Source organism: Phyllostomus discolor, chromosome 1 (assembly GCF_004126475.2).
Source record: "Phyllostomus discolor isolate MPI-MPIP mPhyDis1 chromosome 1, mPhyDis1.pri.v3, whole genome shotgun sequence".
Lineage (NCBI taxonomy): Eukaryota > Metazoa > Chordata > Mammalia > Chiroptera > Phyllostomidae > Phyllostomus > Phyllostomus discolor.
The window spans coordinates 93,996,045-94,010,608 of record NC_040903.2 but is presented as its reverse complement, the minus strand read 5'-3'; the positions used below and the strand labels follow the sequence as shown (position 1 = coordinate 94,010,608).

At 41.1% G+C, this 14,564-nt stretch overlaps 2 protein-coding genes across 5 annotated transcripts in view; one reads left to right on the top strand and one right to left on the bottom strand.

Annotated features, from left to right (window-relative positions):
• Positions 1-6,606, top strand: part of BMPR1B (bone morphogenetic protein receptor type 1B) — a 351,191-nt gene extending 344,585 nt beyond the window's left edge. For all 3 annotated transcript variants that reach the window (XM_036026290.1, XM_036026287.1, XM_036026291.1), the window contains 2 exons: positions 929-1,059; positions 2,741-6,606. In XM_036026290.1, the coding sequence (XP_035882183.1) occupies positions 929-1,059; positions 2,741-2,866 (257 nt within the window). In that variant the 3' untranslated portion in view covers positions 2,867-6,606. The remainder of the gene's footprint in view (positions 1-928; positions 1,060-2,740) is intronic.
• Positions 6,607-7,716: 1,110 nt separating this feature from the next.
• The window catches only part of UNC5C (unc-5 netrin receptor C), a 354,206-nt gene continuing 347,358 nt past the window's right edge, over positions 7,717-14,564 (bottom strand). For both annotated transcript variants that reach the window (XM_036026269.1, XM_028507742.2), the window contains one exon: positions 7,717-14,446. In XM_036026269.1, coding sequence (XP_035882162.1) covers positions 14,281-14,446 — 166 coding nt within the window. In that variant the 3' untranslated portion in view covers positions 7,717-14,280. The remainder of the gene's footprint in view (positions 14,447-14,564) is intronic.

The following is a 14,564-nucleotide window of genomic DNA, read 5'->3' as shown; positions in this document are numbered from 1 at the left end:
TGTGGTAAAAAGCAATGACATTTCTATAAAAGATGATTTAGGATGGAGAATAGGGTACTCCAAAAAGACTGTTCAGAGCAGCATCCTCTGAGGACAGAGGCTTCTGTAATTATTGCGAGGAGTTGATCAAATGGGTTTGGAAAGAAGCCACAAGTAGCCTGCTTTTTAAAGAACAAGAGGAAAAAGGTAGAAATTGTGTACTACGAAAAATAAGGTAGCCTTTATAATGACAAGAGCAATTTCCCCAAAGATGACATAGGTTTGTGTTTCTTAACCTTTCTTTTCACAATACGCATTTTTTCCTACTAGTAATATATTCTTTGCAGATGGTTTGGATAACTACAGAAAATTTAAAGAAAAAAGTCAAATAGTCTTTGCACTTAAAAAATCATGGTTAATGTTTTCAGGTGTGTACAATTCTCCAAACTTTAAATGTGCAAAATTGTATTCTTATGATTAAGCATAAAAAATGTAAATGTGACTTTTTTCAAGTAGAATATACAGCCAAGTTTATTATATGATTCATAACCTCATACTGCCATAATAGAAACAATCACATATTATGCAATATGAGTTTGGGATGAGCCTGCCAAATTTGCATGGAGATTTAATATAGATTTTTAAAAATTTGGCATACAAGAGCCTTTATAAAATTGGAAATAAATTTGAGATGCTTGTTTTACTTAGTTTTTTGAAATTAGAAAAATGTCTTGAAGACTTATACTATTATGTTTTGTTAGCTTTTCTATTCATTTTAAAAATTAAATTAAGTGTTGTCTGGGCACATTTTTTCCCAAGATTTATTTTGCTGTTTTTCAACCTGAACTTCTCTTTAGTACTGATAGAACTTTTTTTTTTTAGGACAGTTTGTATGCTAGGGTTTTATTTCTACTTCATAGAAAAAATAATAATAAAATCATATTTTCAGGGGTAGTGGAAGAATACCAGCTTCCCTACTATGATCTGGTGCCCAGTGATCCCTCTTTCGAGGACATGAGAGAGGTTGTATGCATCAAAAAGCTGCGTCCCTCATTCCCCAGCCGGTGGAGTGGCGATGAGGTAAGCCTCGAGGAAACCACGTGCTATATAACTTTTCCTTTTTTGCCAAAATTCCAAATATTCATTTCAGGAATTCTTTTTTTAAAGGTTTTATTTATTTATTTTTAGAGCAAGAGGAAGGGAGGGAGGCAGGAAGGGAGAGGAACATCAGTGTGTGGTTGCTTCTAATGTGGTCCCGCTGGGGACCTGGCCCACAACCCAGGCATGTGCCTTGACTGGCAATCAAACTGGCGACTCTTTCATTCATAGCCCACGCTCAATCCACTGAGCAACACCAGCCAGAGCAGGAATTCTTTTTCTTTGTTTTGATGGCGACAGTAACAATACCACATTGCAATAATTTATATGGCTCTAAGTGTAATATGGTATATTATCTGTTTCTTTTTTTATTTAATTTTGCTACTTCCAAAATATATCAAGTGCGTTAACATTTAGCCAGCATAACAGATAACATTATTTCAGTTATTTGTAATGTCCTGTCATTTGCATAAAGTCTATAATTCTCTGTGTGTGTGTATTTTCAAAGCATCATGAATTTTCTCCATGGCAAATCCATGTACAACATCCTCTCATTTTGATGACAGAGAAGATAGGCATCTGAAAAATGCATTTTTTCTACACACAAAAGTGGTTCAAGTTGACCTAGTTTGTTAATAAAGATGAAGAGATGCAATTTCAGCAGGTCCACTGCAACTGGGCTGTAAGGATGTAGTGGTGAAACCTAACCCAGGTCTCTCTGCTCAAAAGCTGTTCAGAAGGAGGAAATGAGTGGGGCAGGCCTTGCCTTTCCTGACTCATCCGCTCTGCATCCTCTCTGTCCATCCTCTAGCTTGTAAACTCACCCAGGTTCTGGATGTTGGGGCAGACGGCCACATTCGGAGATATGTTTGAAGCATCAAACATGTACCGGAGCCAGTGCAAACACATGGGCAGGGCACTGTTTATAAAATAATTCTTCAGTGTTAAAAGGCATTTAAAAATAACCTTTGGTTCATTGGTTTTGTGTCTAGTTACTGAAATGCTAAATAATACATTGTTTTCCAGTGAACCATGCAGAAAGCTTTATGAGATGCTGGAGTTACATTACTTTGAAGGTGGTTATGGGCATTGGTATTTCCCCCGATTCCTTCACTGAGGATTTCTAATGAAGTGAAATTGTGCTCTTCAACAGGAAGATCAATAATTGATGTAGGAGAAAGTTTTAGCCAGACTCTGCACAGGTCATTAATCTTGTTAAATGCAACATTGTGATGCTATTATTGTAGCAGACAGCTGTGATTTAGGAATAGCCACGTTTGTTTGTATAGTATGGAATTAGAGAGAAGACTTAAGCTTATCAAGTGTTGAAAACAATCTGAGAGTGTGGAGTGGAATACAGACTCCCTGGGTATTTTTGTATTTATTTAATATTGACTTCAAAGGTACTCTTTTCAATCAGCAAAACCACCTGCTTGCTCCTATCATAAGGGAGACACGAAAACCTGTTTTAGTCATTTAAAATTTGCATGAAAAAATAATTTTTATGAAATTTGTCTGCCTGGTTTTAAAAGTATCTTTCAAAATGTATTCAGAGTTTAGAAATGCAAGACTAAAAGCCAAATATGTATGCCGGGCCAGCCTGGCACCTCATAAATGCTCGTCTCTAACGCTGCTCTGCTCCCGGTTCCCCTCCCTCCCGCAGTGTCTCCGGCAGATGGGGAAGCTGATGACGGAGTGCTGGGCGCACAACCCTGCCTCAAGACTGACGGCCCTGCGTGTTAAGAAAACACTTGCCAAAATGTCGGAGTCCCAGGACATTAAACTTTGATCCGAGGGGTTGGGGGGCATTACTGGAGAAAGTCAGATCTTCTTCTCTTTGTGGGCAAAGCAAAAAATGTTCCAGACACATCCACAGTGCAAGCCTTGAACGCGGCCCTGCTTCCCAGCGGGTCCAGCCTCACCTCTCAGGGAGCAGCCTCCACGAAGAAGTTCCCAGAAACAAATTTATCGTGTCTGTAGGAGGTTGAAACTGCTTGGGTAACTTGTTCAAGAAATGATGCTTTTTGCTTTCCAAGAAAGCCCCATATTTTGAGATTGCCCCCTCTTTATCCCCAAAAGATGCTTTAATTTTGCCAAAATATAACAATTAATTTAGGTGTTTTAAGGTTTATACTAGTATAGTTTAAATAATAACAATGGAAGTTCTTGCCAGAAATTCTGCTGGAAAGTAAATTAAAATAATTTTTCCATTGGTAAAATGTTATTGCACTCTACAAACCAAAAGACAGTCTGTGAAGTTGGAGAATGCAGAGTGGAACTCTCTGGAAAGCCCCTACCCCACCCCTCAGACCACTTTGGCCAGCCCACTCTGGGCGCCACCTCAGCAATGTGAATGCACCTGGGTACAAACACCACCTGTCTGGGACCACCTGTGGGGGTTCCTGCAGGTGGCCTTTTGCAGCTTCAGAGGATATGGAACAAATGAAGATTTTATGTGATTCTAGTAGAAGTAGTAAGTGTCAGTGTTCTTCTTCAGAGCCATGTGGTGTTTCTGATTCTGTTGGGTATTTCTTTCATGGTCAAGTCCCTTCCTTTTCATTAAACACAAACAAAGCCTTTTTTAAAAAATAATGTGCAGAGAATTGACCCATGCATGCTTTTGATCTCTCATCAAAAAGTTCAATATTAAATAAAATTGCCATCAGTTGCGTTGAAGACCACACACTTTACAATAGAGATAATGGGCTCTTGTGTTATAAGAAGACCATGTCAGTAGGGAAGAGGGTGGGGGTACACAGGGCTCCTTTCTCATATATGCAGAAGAGCCCATCTCAGAAGCACAAGGGGAAAGTTATGCGCACCTTACTTTGTATAGATAAAACCAGTTTCTTTTCGTTATTATCTGTCTCTTTTGTGTCTGAGTTAAGAGAAGAAGAAGCCTATGTCAGGTTAATTTAACTAAATTTTAATTTAAAAAAATAGATACGTATAACCTCCAAATGGGACAGCAGAGGAGAGCTAGTGGAGGCCACAAAATAGTATGGCTGCTGTGATTTATTTTGCTAGAATAGACAAGGACTGAGTATATACATTGTACGTGATCATTTCACACTTAGGAATACTGACTCTATTTTATTTTATTTTCATGCTGTTCAGTTCACTTTTTAATTTATTAATTTTGTATTCTCTGTGGCAACTGTGCAAAACATCTCTTCACCTACCGGATTCTGCCCGGTTTTCACTTTGAGCAACAGGAGTCCGATCATAGGCAGGGCCCATGTTCCTGAGCAACAGGACCATAAAGTTCAAAGTCGTATGCATCCCCCACACCTTTATTCACTTACACGTCCTTAGTATGGCTTTCGTCTGCTGCTCAGAAATTCTGTAATTTAGTAAAGAATCGGGAAGTGCTTTCCCCTCAGCCTCTTAAAAAAAGGACATTTCTTCCAGACTACTCCAGGGGGCAGTGTTTTATAACACATTTCCACCACTTGCTGACTGAAGGATGGAGATTTTTTGAAAATTTGACAGCTGCATGAAAAATGGGAAAATGTTTTTCTCACTTCTGAAGTCGGCTTGCAGCTGGTGGCTTGTTCATTCAGGAAACATCCGAGAGCAAAGAGTGGCTGTGAGCGGTGCTGAGTCGGGGCGGGTGCTGAGAAGAAACACAGTGTTCTGTACGCAGCCCTCACTTTCCAGGGCTTCAGAGCCACATTTTGTTTGTAACAAAGAAGATTTTTTGATTCTTGAATATGAACAAAATTTGTTTTTTAAAAAAATTAGACACAATTGGTTCCAAATATAATTTTAATCTGAATACTGCTTTTTTTTTTTTGGTGATACTGAAATAACCTGACTGGCAATGTGATGATGGTTGCTTTCTCTTGTGTCAAATTGTGTTCTTTGTGATAGCTTAGAAGGAATGTGTGGCCTGAACTAGGTGTGATACTCATCTGAGCCATGGAGAGAGACGCCAGTGCCTCTGGTCATATCGTCCACAGACAAACAAGTACACGTTTATGCCAGTTGAGTGAGGACATGTTTTGGTTTCCTGATTTTTCCTAAATGTTAAGTGAGGTTGGACTTATTTTTTTAGACAAAAAATGTGTGTTCTTTTTGGTAAGTTTTTATATATGATAATTTCAAATCAGAATATTTTGGGGGGAGGTGATGATTTGAAAGTTAACTAGTTTTCTAGGGAGGTGTTGGTTCTAATGAAAAATAGCAGGAAATTTCTTCTGTATTACTTGATTAGTTGCTTTGGAAAAATCAATAGCTTCCTTTCTATTTCTCAACCTGATTTACTCACCATGAACACTTAAAAGTTATTTCTGAGATACTTCAAGACATCTATTTAGTTATTACAGTCTTTCAGTGCAACAAGAATTTATTTATGAATAGATGTTTCTGTCTTCCAAAAATTCAGCTTACTTAGAGAATCCTAAAGTGTTCTTAAACAGACTACCTACTCACTTCCAAATAATTATTTTTCATTTTTAAATTTCTAGTAGCTCAGAAGTGAATTGTATTTTATTTTATTTCCTTTTTGTTTTACCTTTCTATAGAATAAGTGGGAACCTGGAAATTAATAATGTAGTTGATTTCTTACTGTAAGGACTATTTCAAAGACTAAGATCTCCTCCTAGTCACTCCCCCAAAGGAGTCCTCAAATACTAGTTGCTAGCTAATATAAGTTTTGTATGCTAAGATGATCAGGTTTATAGTTTATTATGTGTGTATATTTTCTACAAATATATATGTATATATAAATATTATGTTCAATTTGGAGTCTGGCACAACTCCATTTTGTGGATTAGAGATTTAAATATTATGGATGATAAAGCACTAAATGAAACATAATATTTATTTATGAAAGTTGTGTAGATTGTTAACTCACAAGTAACAGTGCTATGAACATTGTATGTGAGGAGACAGGCTTGGACCTCCTGGAAAGCACCGCTCGAAAGTCACTAGTGACCATTCTTTTTACTCTCAAAACATGAAGCTGCTTAGAAAACATGCTAAGACTTTATTTACAGGGAATTCCTTGCTTCACTTGTGTAGCCGGGTGTGGCAAGTACTAGAAACAACCGAATTTCATGTTTCTAGAGTCATGCATATTCATTAGAAGTTCCAGTGTTTTATGTCGTTGGTCTGTTCTAGTTTTTCTCTGTAGGTGGAAAGGCACCGAAAGAAGTATAGTTTTTAAACTTGAATAGTTCTGTGGTTATAACTCCTTAGAAAACTCAGTCACGTAGCAGTGGAAATGAACAAAATGGCACCAGAAGTGTCATTATTTAGCAATTATGATTTAGCAATTATGATTGCTCTTATAAAACAAAACAAAACAAAAAAAACAATGCCATATTTTTTTGAGAAGAGTTGGCAATATATAAAGGGTTTTGTTGTCTGTTTCAAAAGAAGACTCATTTGTGTTCTTTTGGGGAACCAGTGCCTTATTGAATTTGTATATACTGTAATTATTCAGGACTAGGGAACAAACAATTGTATTGGTTACAAATTGTTTATGGCTTTGTTTGAACATTCCCCCAAATAAAATGGTTTCATTCTCCCCTTGGAAAGAATGTGTCTGTTATGTTACAGTTGTGCTTTTTTTCTGTTTTTGAAAATGTTGCATTGTTACAGGCAGGAAGGTGGCGGTGGAGGGGAGCCACGCAGGCGAGTTTATACACTTGGTTGCAGGAGAGCGAGAGCCACAGTCCGACAGCTTCTGTTATTCCTGTAATGAGGAGGCAGTCATTTTCTGAGAGAGAGAGAAAAGATAGGAAAGGCAATGGTTTAAAGAAGTGAGCATTGTACTGTGGAAAATCACAGCCTGTGGGCAACGCCGGGCCTGATTGAGATTGATGCTGCATGACTTAGTGGGTGAGGCTGTGGCCTCTGGACCAGGGACAGCCCGCACGTGCCTCCAGGCTCACTCACTCCCTAGGCTGAGTGACAGTAGGCACGTTCTGACCTCTGAAAGACTCAGTTTCTTCCCCTTCAAGATGAGAATCACACTAATGTCTATTGCATGGGATGGTTCTGAAGTCGAAATGCAATCCACGTGCCAAGCTCCTTTTCTCTGTAGTTTTAGGATTTCATTTTTATACCAGCAACCCAAATGTGGGCATGGACACTACAGTAATTGGATTCATTCAGAATGGGGTTTACCAGGCCTGTGGAGCAAAGGGCCATAGAAAATAAAGAATATCATCATCAAGGGCATGGCTGACATTGTACAGAGTGGGGACAGGATCAAAGGGGAGCCCGCTGATGGGTCAAAGGGCAGGGGGCCCTGATGGGTTGAGGTAGCACACCGGCAGTTTTTGAGAAAGAGGCTGTGGTCAGAATGGAGATTTAGAGAGGAAGCGGCGAGACTAAGCACAAGACTTTGGGTGTGATCGCCATCGTGGGTGGGTGTGGTGGGCAAGATCACCGGTGATGAAAGAGGGGCCCAAAAGCCAGACCTGTGGGTCTGTCTTGGTGGATTTTGAAGCTACCAGGATGGTGGCACAGAGGGAGGCCAGATCTCAGAGCTCTCCCGTGACCTCAGTATGCAGAGAGGCTTGAAATGGGTGGTGATTGTCATCGGGGTGGAAACCAAAAGCTGGAGAAACACAGGGTGACTCTTCACATGGAGGGGTGCTCTGGTAGGAAGAAATGAGGGAGAGAGCATTCTCTGTTGCTTATAAATATAATTTATTACCTGTTTAAAAATTCTTTCTTACAATTTATACATGTTGGCTGACAGAATAAATGCAGGCAATTTACAAACCAAGGGGACTGCAGGAAAATGGGGAGAGGCATCAGAGAGAGAACAGAGACACACCCGGCGCCGGCACCCTCACCTCCGCCGCATGGCGCCTCAGTGGGCGAAGTGCCCAGGGAGCACTCCTCCTCCACCAGGGGTTTTCTAGAAAAGGAATTGCATAGAAGATAGAGCAAGAGGGAACTCCACAACAACAAAAGAAGTGTTCCATATCTGAAAGCCAAGGTTGTATTGTTGTGTTTAAAAAAGGAAAAATGACAAAGCACAAAACCTCCATCTGACATTTCTGCAGTTGAACAGTTCCAAAGGGAACGGCAGGTGGATGTCACAGGCTCTTCAGCACAGACTGCTGGGGCTCTTTCTCTGCCAAACATTGGTTGTCTTCTTTAGAAAGAGCAAAGAGAAAGGTCACCAATGTGCTACAGCTCGACATCAAACCCGATGGACACAGAGAGCACTGTGACATCCAGCGCGAGCACGCAGAGTGATGCTGTCCCTGCGCTTGGGCTCAGTGCTCTGTCTGGAGGCTGAGGGTGTCACCACCAGCGGGTCTAGGTAGGAACGGAGGGAGAATGCAAACCACGGATCACACGTGCCGTGTGTTCTCATTGTGGTCCTCTTTCTTCTCCAAGGCCGGGAGCGATATCCACTGGTGTTTAGAACCCTGCACTGACAGGTGTCATAAGAGACTAAGGATATAAAAAGGCAAAGGCATTTTCCACAGTCTGTAGCTTTCTTGCTCTTTTATGCCGTTCTAAACAGATTTGTTTGAACAGAGAGAGCATAGCTCTCAGGTCATGATTCTCAGATGTTGCCTCACCATCGTGCTGAGGTTCAGAGCCACGGACTCCTCGTCTGTTAGCGTTCAGGTTCTGAACTCCAGCTCTGAGGGCTATTTCTCAGGGTTGGTGCCATCGGGCTCAACAGCAGGTCTGGCAGTGTCAATACCAGTACACCTTTGGGACTGAGGGAGGGTGACGCAGAGGAGTTAGGCATATTTAAAAGGGGCCCTGTCCTGCTACGGACTTGAGAGTTAATAGTTTTGCTGAGGCACACATCTGAAATGGCACATTAGGAAGCTGACATACAGCAGCATGGACTTCTGCTGGTGGGCAGCTGATGGTATCTTGGGGCAACACCCCCATTTTCTACCCCAAAACCGGTGGGTCATGATTCTCAGGACATTCTGCATGGATTCCTGACTCAGGATTCTGGACACATCTCATCAACACACAACAGTCCAGTGGACAGTGGGATGGGATATGGCCCCTTACGAGGGCGAGGCTTTGTGTGCTAGTCCGTTTGCAGAGTTTCTGTCATCCTTGTAATCCTCTCCTTGACCGTGTGAAAATTGGTCTGGAGCACACCTTACGTGTAGTTGAACGAATCCATTGTCATCCCACCAAAGGTCAATACAGGGAGGTGACAGGCCTTCTGGAAAACCTGGAAGCCACGAACCCTTCTGAAGACATTTTAAAGCATGATTTCTGAAAATGGGGGCAACCACAGGACTGATACAATTAAAGGGGTCGGGGATTTCATTGTCTGACAGTCTGTGGAGAAAACCCACCCAGTGACAGGCAAGGCCATCTCCCTACTTTAGAAAAAGAGCAGGTTTTCAAGCATGAATTCTGGAAATATTTATGACTCCATTTGGTTTACTGACCTGTAGGGACAAAGGCTTAAATTAACATTGGTTACAATGTATTTATATACTTTATGCCTTATTCCATCAAAAAAAAATCTTTAGAGATATAAGGGAAGTCTTTCAAAATGATTATTATAGCAAAAAATTATACAAATAGATTTCTAGGGTAGAGAAACAGCACTTCACTGCACAGTGGCAGATTTCTAAGAATTGCAGTCAACATTAGTTCAGTCAGTAAAGTTAAAAAAAAAAAAAAAGAATACAAAAGCACAAACAAAAAACCCAAAGTGTAATAGTTGTTCCTGTGAGGCACTCCAAAGGTAAAAAGAAAAAAAAAGTTTTATTACCTTGAGATCATAATAAAAATATTTACCATACTGGACCTACAGATTTTAATGCTCATTAACTATCACTATCTCTGTAAATAATTGGCTTTGAGTGAAGACACTCTGATTCACAAAAGCTCCTCGAGTCTCAGACGAGATGCATAAAACTCAATTTCACTTCAGCTGTTTCTGTGGCTGTTCTTTCTCTCGCCAGCCTTGGATTTGCACTGAGGTCTCTAAGTGAAACTGACAGCTTGTCTAGAGCAACTGCTTAGCAAAAGCCAAAGCTGACATTCAACCTGAAGACCGAGAATTTGACAAGTAAGCTCTTTCTACTTTCTTTACACTCTCTTGCAGGTCTTCATATGGAGTTCATTCCCTTGCCCCAGGGGGCAGACCTTAAAGGAACGAAGGCCTGTGAATTCTGGGGAGGTAGTGATCACAATATTGGCTCCCTTCCTCTGACACTGATGACAGAGGGGCAGGTGGACCCAGAGCACAGCTGTGTCCCTGACAGGGACACTTACGGATCCATAAGACAAGAGCCTCGTTTACTCCTTTCCAGGAGAAGTACAAAGTCTTGACTCTGCTATCTGAATGCTTACTTTAAAGATATTGGAGAAACGCCATTCAAATATATTACTGAATGTGTAGTTTCTTGAGTGTCCTGAACACAATCTCCCTAAGAAAAGCCTACTGTTTGAAAGCTACAAAACGATAATATATATGAAAATGGGCAATGGTTAGGCGGTTTACTCGGACACGTCACACAAAATATTGCCCTGTCCTGGAACAGCCGACACTGCTGCAGCGAGGGTGGGTTTTTCCATGTAACTGAGGGGTGTACCCCCATTGGTGTTCACGCTGGGCACAAAAAGGCTGCTAGCTGTGAGGACCTTGGGGTTACACGTTCCCATCCCCTCGTGCCCAGGTATCAATTCTGAACCCAACTTCTCTTCCTTCCAGATTGCTTTAAGGAAATTCACATCAGTGTGGTGAGAAAAAAAAATGACAGTAAGAACAGGATGAAACCTCTGTCTTTAGGTCCCCAAATTCAGAAGAAAGGAAGCTGTTCTCCTTGATCAACAATCACATTTCAATTACTTAGACATAGGATTCTCATTTTCACATATAACACTTTTTCCAAGTGGATGCTTCTTACATTTCCAAACACAAATGTTAGGAACCAAATATAAGACTTAAAATGTATAAGGCCCAGTGAAAAATACTGTGTAGATGTTTAAAATGATGTCTTCAAAGTCTGTTTTATATAGATTTTTATGTATTTCTATTATTTCTACCACCAAAATACCAACTTGAGATGTGTCATGTGTGAATGAGTTGATGACGTAGTAGGCTCAGAGTGACATGAGATTTTTGTTATGGGTACTTTCAGTGAGAAAAATAAGAAAATAAGAAAACTGTATTTCAAGTGAAAAATGTCCCACGTCTATTTGTCATCAAAGTCCCGTGGACTCCGCAGGTATTCATTCCCTTTGTCAACTTTTAGTGCGTTTGTGTAACAGACTCAAGGTGGACTGTGTTACACACCACTAGGTGGCACCACCGACAAGTGATAAATTTCCCTTCCCAATGAAGCAAGCCTGTCTCTGGGCACAAGCTGGAAAGGCAGGAGAGGCAGGACTGGACACATAGAGTGGTTGATGAAGTGGCCGCCTGGAAATGAACGGATGGCTGTGGAGCTTCTAAGTTTGAGAGCAATCTAACCACTCTTGCTTTTTTCCACAGAGGAAGATCAGAATTCGTAGTGAAAATGATCTGACATTAAATGGAGTGTTGATGTGTGGAAGTTGCCATTCACTTGATGGGAAACGTCACAGGAATCCACACCTGCTGAGAGATGGACACCTCGTTTATAAAGAGCCAGCCTCTGTTCCTGTTTCTGGTGCTGGGATGCTGAACCACAGCACCTGAGGTGAACGCCAAAGGCCCTCAATGGCGTTGACAATACAGTTCCTGCTCTGCTCCCTATTTCTGTGTTGATGACTTTTCAATGGCATTTTTTTCTAGTTCTACTTTTGAAATGATTATCTGGATAGCTGCATATCTACTCCTTCTACTTTTCAGTAGGCAGGGGAGTTCCTTTAAGAGTCCTTCAGATTTCTAATTCCTAATTGCCATAGATGACAACCCCCCAAACCAGGAATGGTGAGCAAGCTTGAGAAGTTTCAAGGTGCAGCAATGGACAATAGCTCTCTTTGATCTTCCTCCATTTAAAAAAAATATATATTTAATTTTTTTATGTAGAATACAATTTTACTATCTTTTGGTCAAATTATGCATCGGTACAGACATTATCCACTGAACTTGTTTATTAGTGCAAGCTTTCCCTTTCATGACAAGTGTAACATATTTTTCTATATGGTGCAGGGGGTGGCATGAGAGAGACAGATTATAGAATACATGCCTAAAACAGAAAACAAGAAATGAAGGGTATGAATGGAAAGGCTTCATACCAAAGTATCAGTATTTTCTCAATGACAAGGATGGAGGGGTCTAGAAATATCAAGAAGTCACCAAAATAGGAGAGGAAATATATGTGGAAGGGAGGGAGAAACTCTATGAAATTATTTCTAATTCAAATCCATCCAGCAAGCTGGATGCCTCTAGCCCAGAATAAGCCATGGACACATTTTCAAGGTTCTTATTCATACACCTGGGTCCTTGTTTTTTCATCTTGATTTGGCTGCTGGGCTGTTGACTCAGTTCCCCATCTGCAGAATGAACTGAGTCCCTGTGTTAAAACACTGAGCTTGTGATGGTCCTAAGGAAATACCCTAGTTTACATAAAGTAGTGTCTTGATGAGCTATTTTTCAGTTAAAACTTTTTTAATTTAAAAAATTTCATGACAGTAATAGAACATAATTTGCCACTAACCAGGAAGGCAAATGGTTCCAAGAGAGGAAAGAAAGTGATAATAAAGGGGATGTGATCTCTCAGTGAACAGCATCATTCAATGACGCAGAGACAAGACTTGAAAGCATAACAAATATGTTACAGGTTAGAATAACTGTCTTCCAAGTTGGAAGTATTTGAAAGGTGTGATGTAACCTGGACAAGAGTCTAGCTTTTACGGATCTTGAAAGGGTCCAGCTCAGAGCCACCTGTGGTTTTCTTACTGGTGAATGAGGCTGGAGTTGGGGTCCAGCCTTGAGATCATCTGACCCACCGTGGTGTTTACAGGCGAGGAAGCTGAGGTCTAGTGAGGTCAAATGACTTTCCCAAGTAGCACAGCTAGACAACAGCAAACCCAAAGTGAGAACTGGTTTCCCGATTTCCAGTTCAAAGGCCATTCCTCCAACCACACTGCCTCCAAGGGAGACAGAGTACTAAGGGAGTCAGCGTGGGGCCATGTGACCCCTGTATTAAGTGAACTTGAATAGAGAACACTTCATGTGATAAGACTCAGAGGAGAAAGACCCTGCCCGACCAAGCTGTAGGAACAGACTGACAAGTCAGTAAGCACTGACCACCTCTGGGGCAGAATGACAGGAAAAGATGAAAGGCCAAGAAAGCAACGCTTGTTTAATTAAACTGGTGGCCATGCCCACCTTGTTATGGGAAACGGTGAGGCAGGTCTAGTCAATACCTAAATACTAACAGTACTGCTAACAAAAACAGAAGTTAAAATAAAATTCTTTTACTAGAATACTTGTAAATACTCGTCGATAATAATAATAATGATACCTTTAAAAAAACAATTCAAATCGAGTATCTCACACACACACATTTTATGAAGAAATGCTTGTTTGTGTGGTTGAACATGAAGCGCCGTCCTTCCGGCAATGCCACAGCGTTATTCCCAGAGGGCCCGGGAAGGGCGTCCTCCAGGAATAAGGAGTCTTAGCTATTTCTCCTTTACACTTAGATCTCCACTTCCCTGATACAGACAGTAACACTGGTTTTACAAGTTCCAGAAACAGAACACTGAGGGGAGGATTATCTGAGACACTTGAAGCACATGATTTGTAGCAAAAGTCTGTGATTTCTCTGTAAATTACTAATCTGAAACAGACACAACAAACCGTCCACAGCTTCAACTTCAAATGATTTAAACAAAAATAGAACGAGCCATGGACAGTGTCTGCATCCCTGTCCAATTTGATGTAAACAACGTTTGTAGAAATTGGGTTTGTTAAGAAAGTTTATCCATATATCTGGATAGCAATAAAAAGCGTTTCCTAGGAAACTGTAAGATCCTGTACCACACAGCATACAGCCCAACAAATAGGAAAATTAGGTTGGTTTCTAAATTCAAGGTACAAATGTACACGATTGTTCTTAACTCCTGTGGTGAAGTCCCAGCAGAGTGGGTGTGGGTGTCGGTAGTTGAATCTGTTTTCCTTTTCTCTCCCGCTGCGGTCTTGCCCGTGAAGCTCATTGGTCTCATCTGGATTTCCTCCTCAGCGGTGATCCCCTGGACAGTCACAGACTCTCTGTGCATTCTGGTCCTTCCCTGCCAGTCCCACCCGAGTCAGTACTGTCCTTCCGCTGATAAAGACACTACTGTTTCATGCCTGCCCATTTCCTCCAGGACAGCCGCCAGCATGCTCAGGTTTCCATCCGGGAAGTTCTGTGCTTCCCAAAGATCCAGGATTACACCGGTCGGGCTCGATTTGGTGGCAAAGTAATTCAAGTACCTGTAATTAGAGATGGGCAAGTGTGCTGAGTGGTGTGATTTACCGATCCATTTTCTCTTTACTTTTTACAAATCCCTTCCATTTCTCTTCTTGCTTGTTACAGAACTGTGTCCCATCT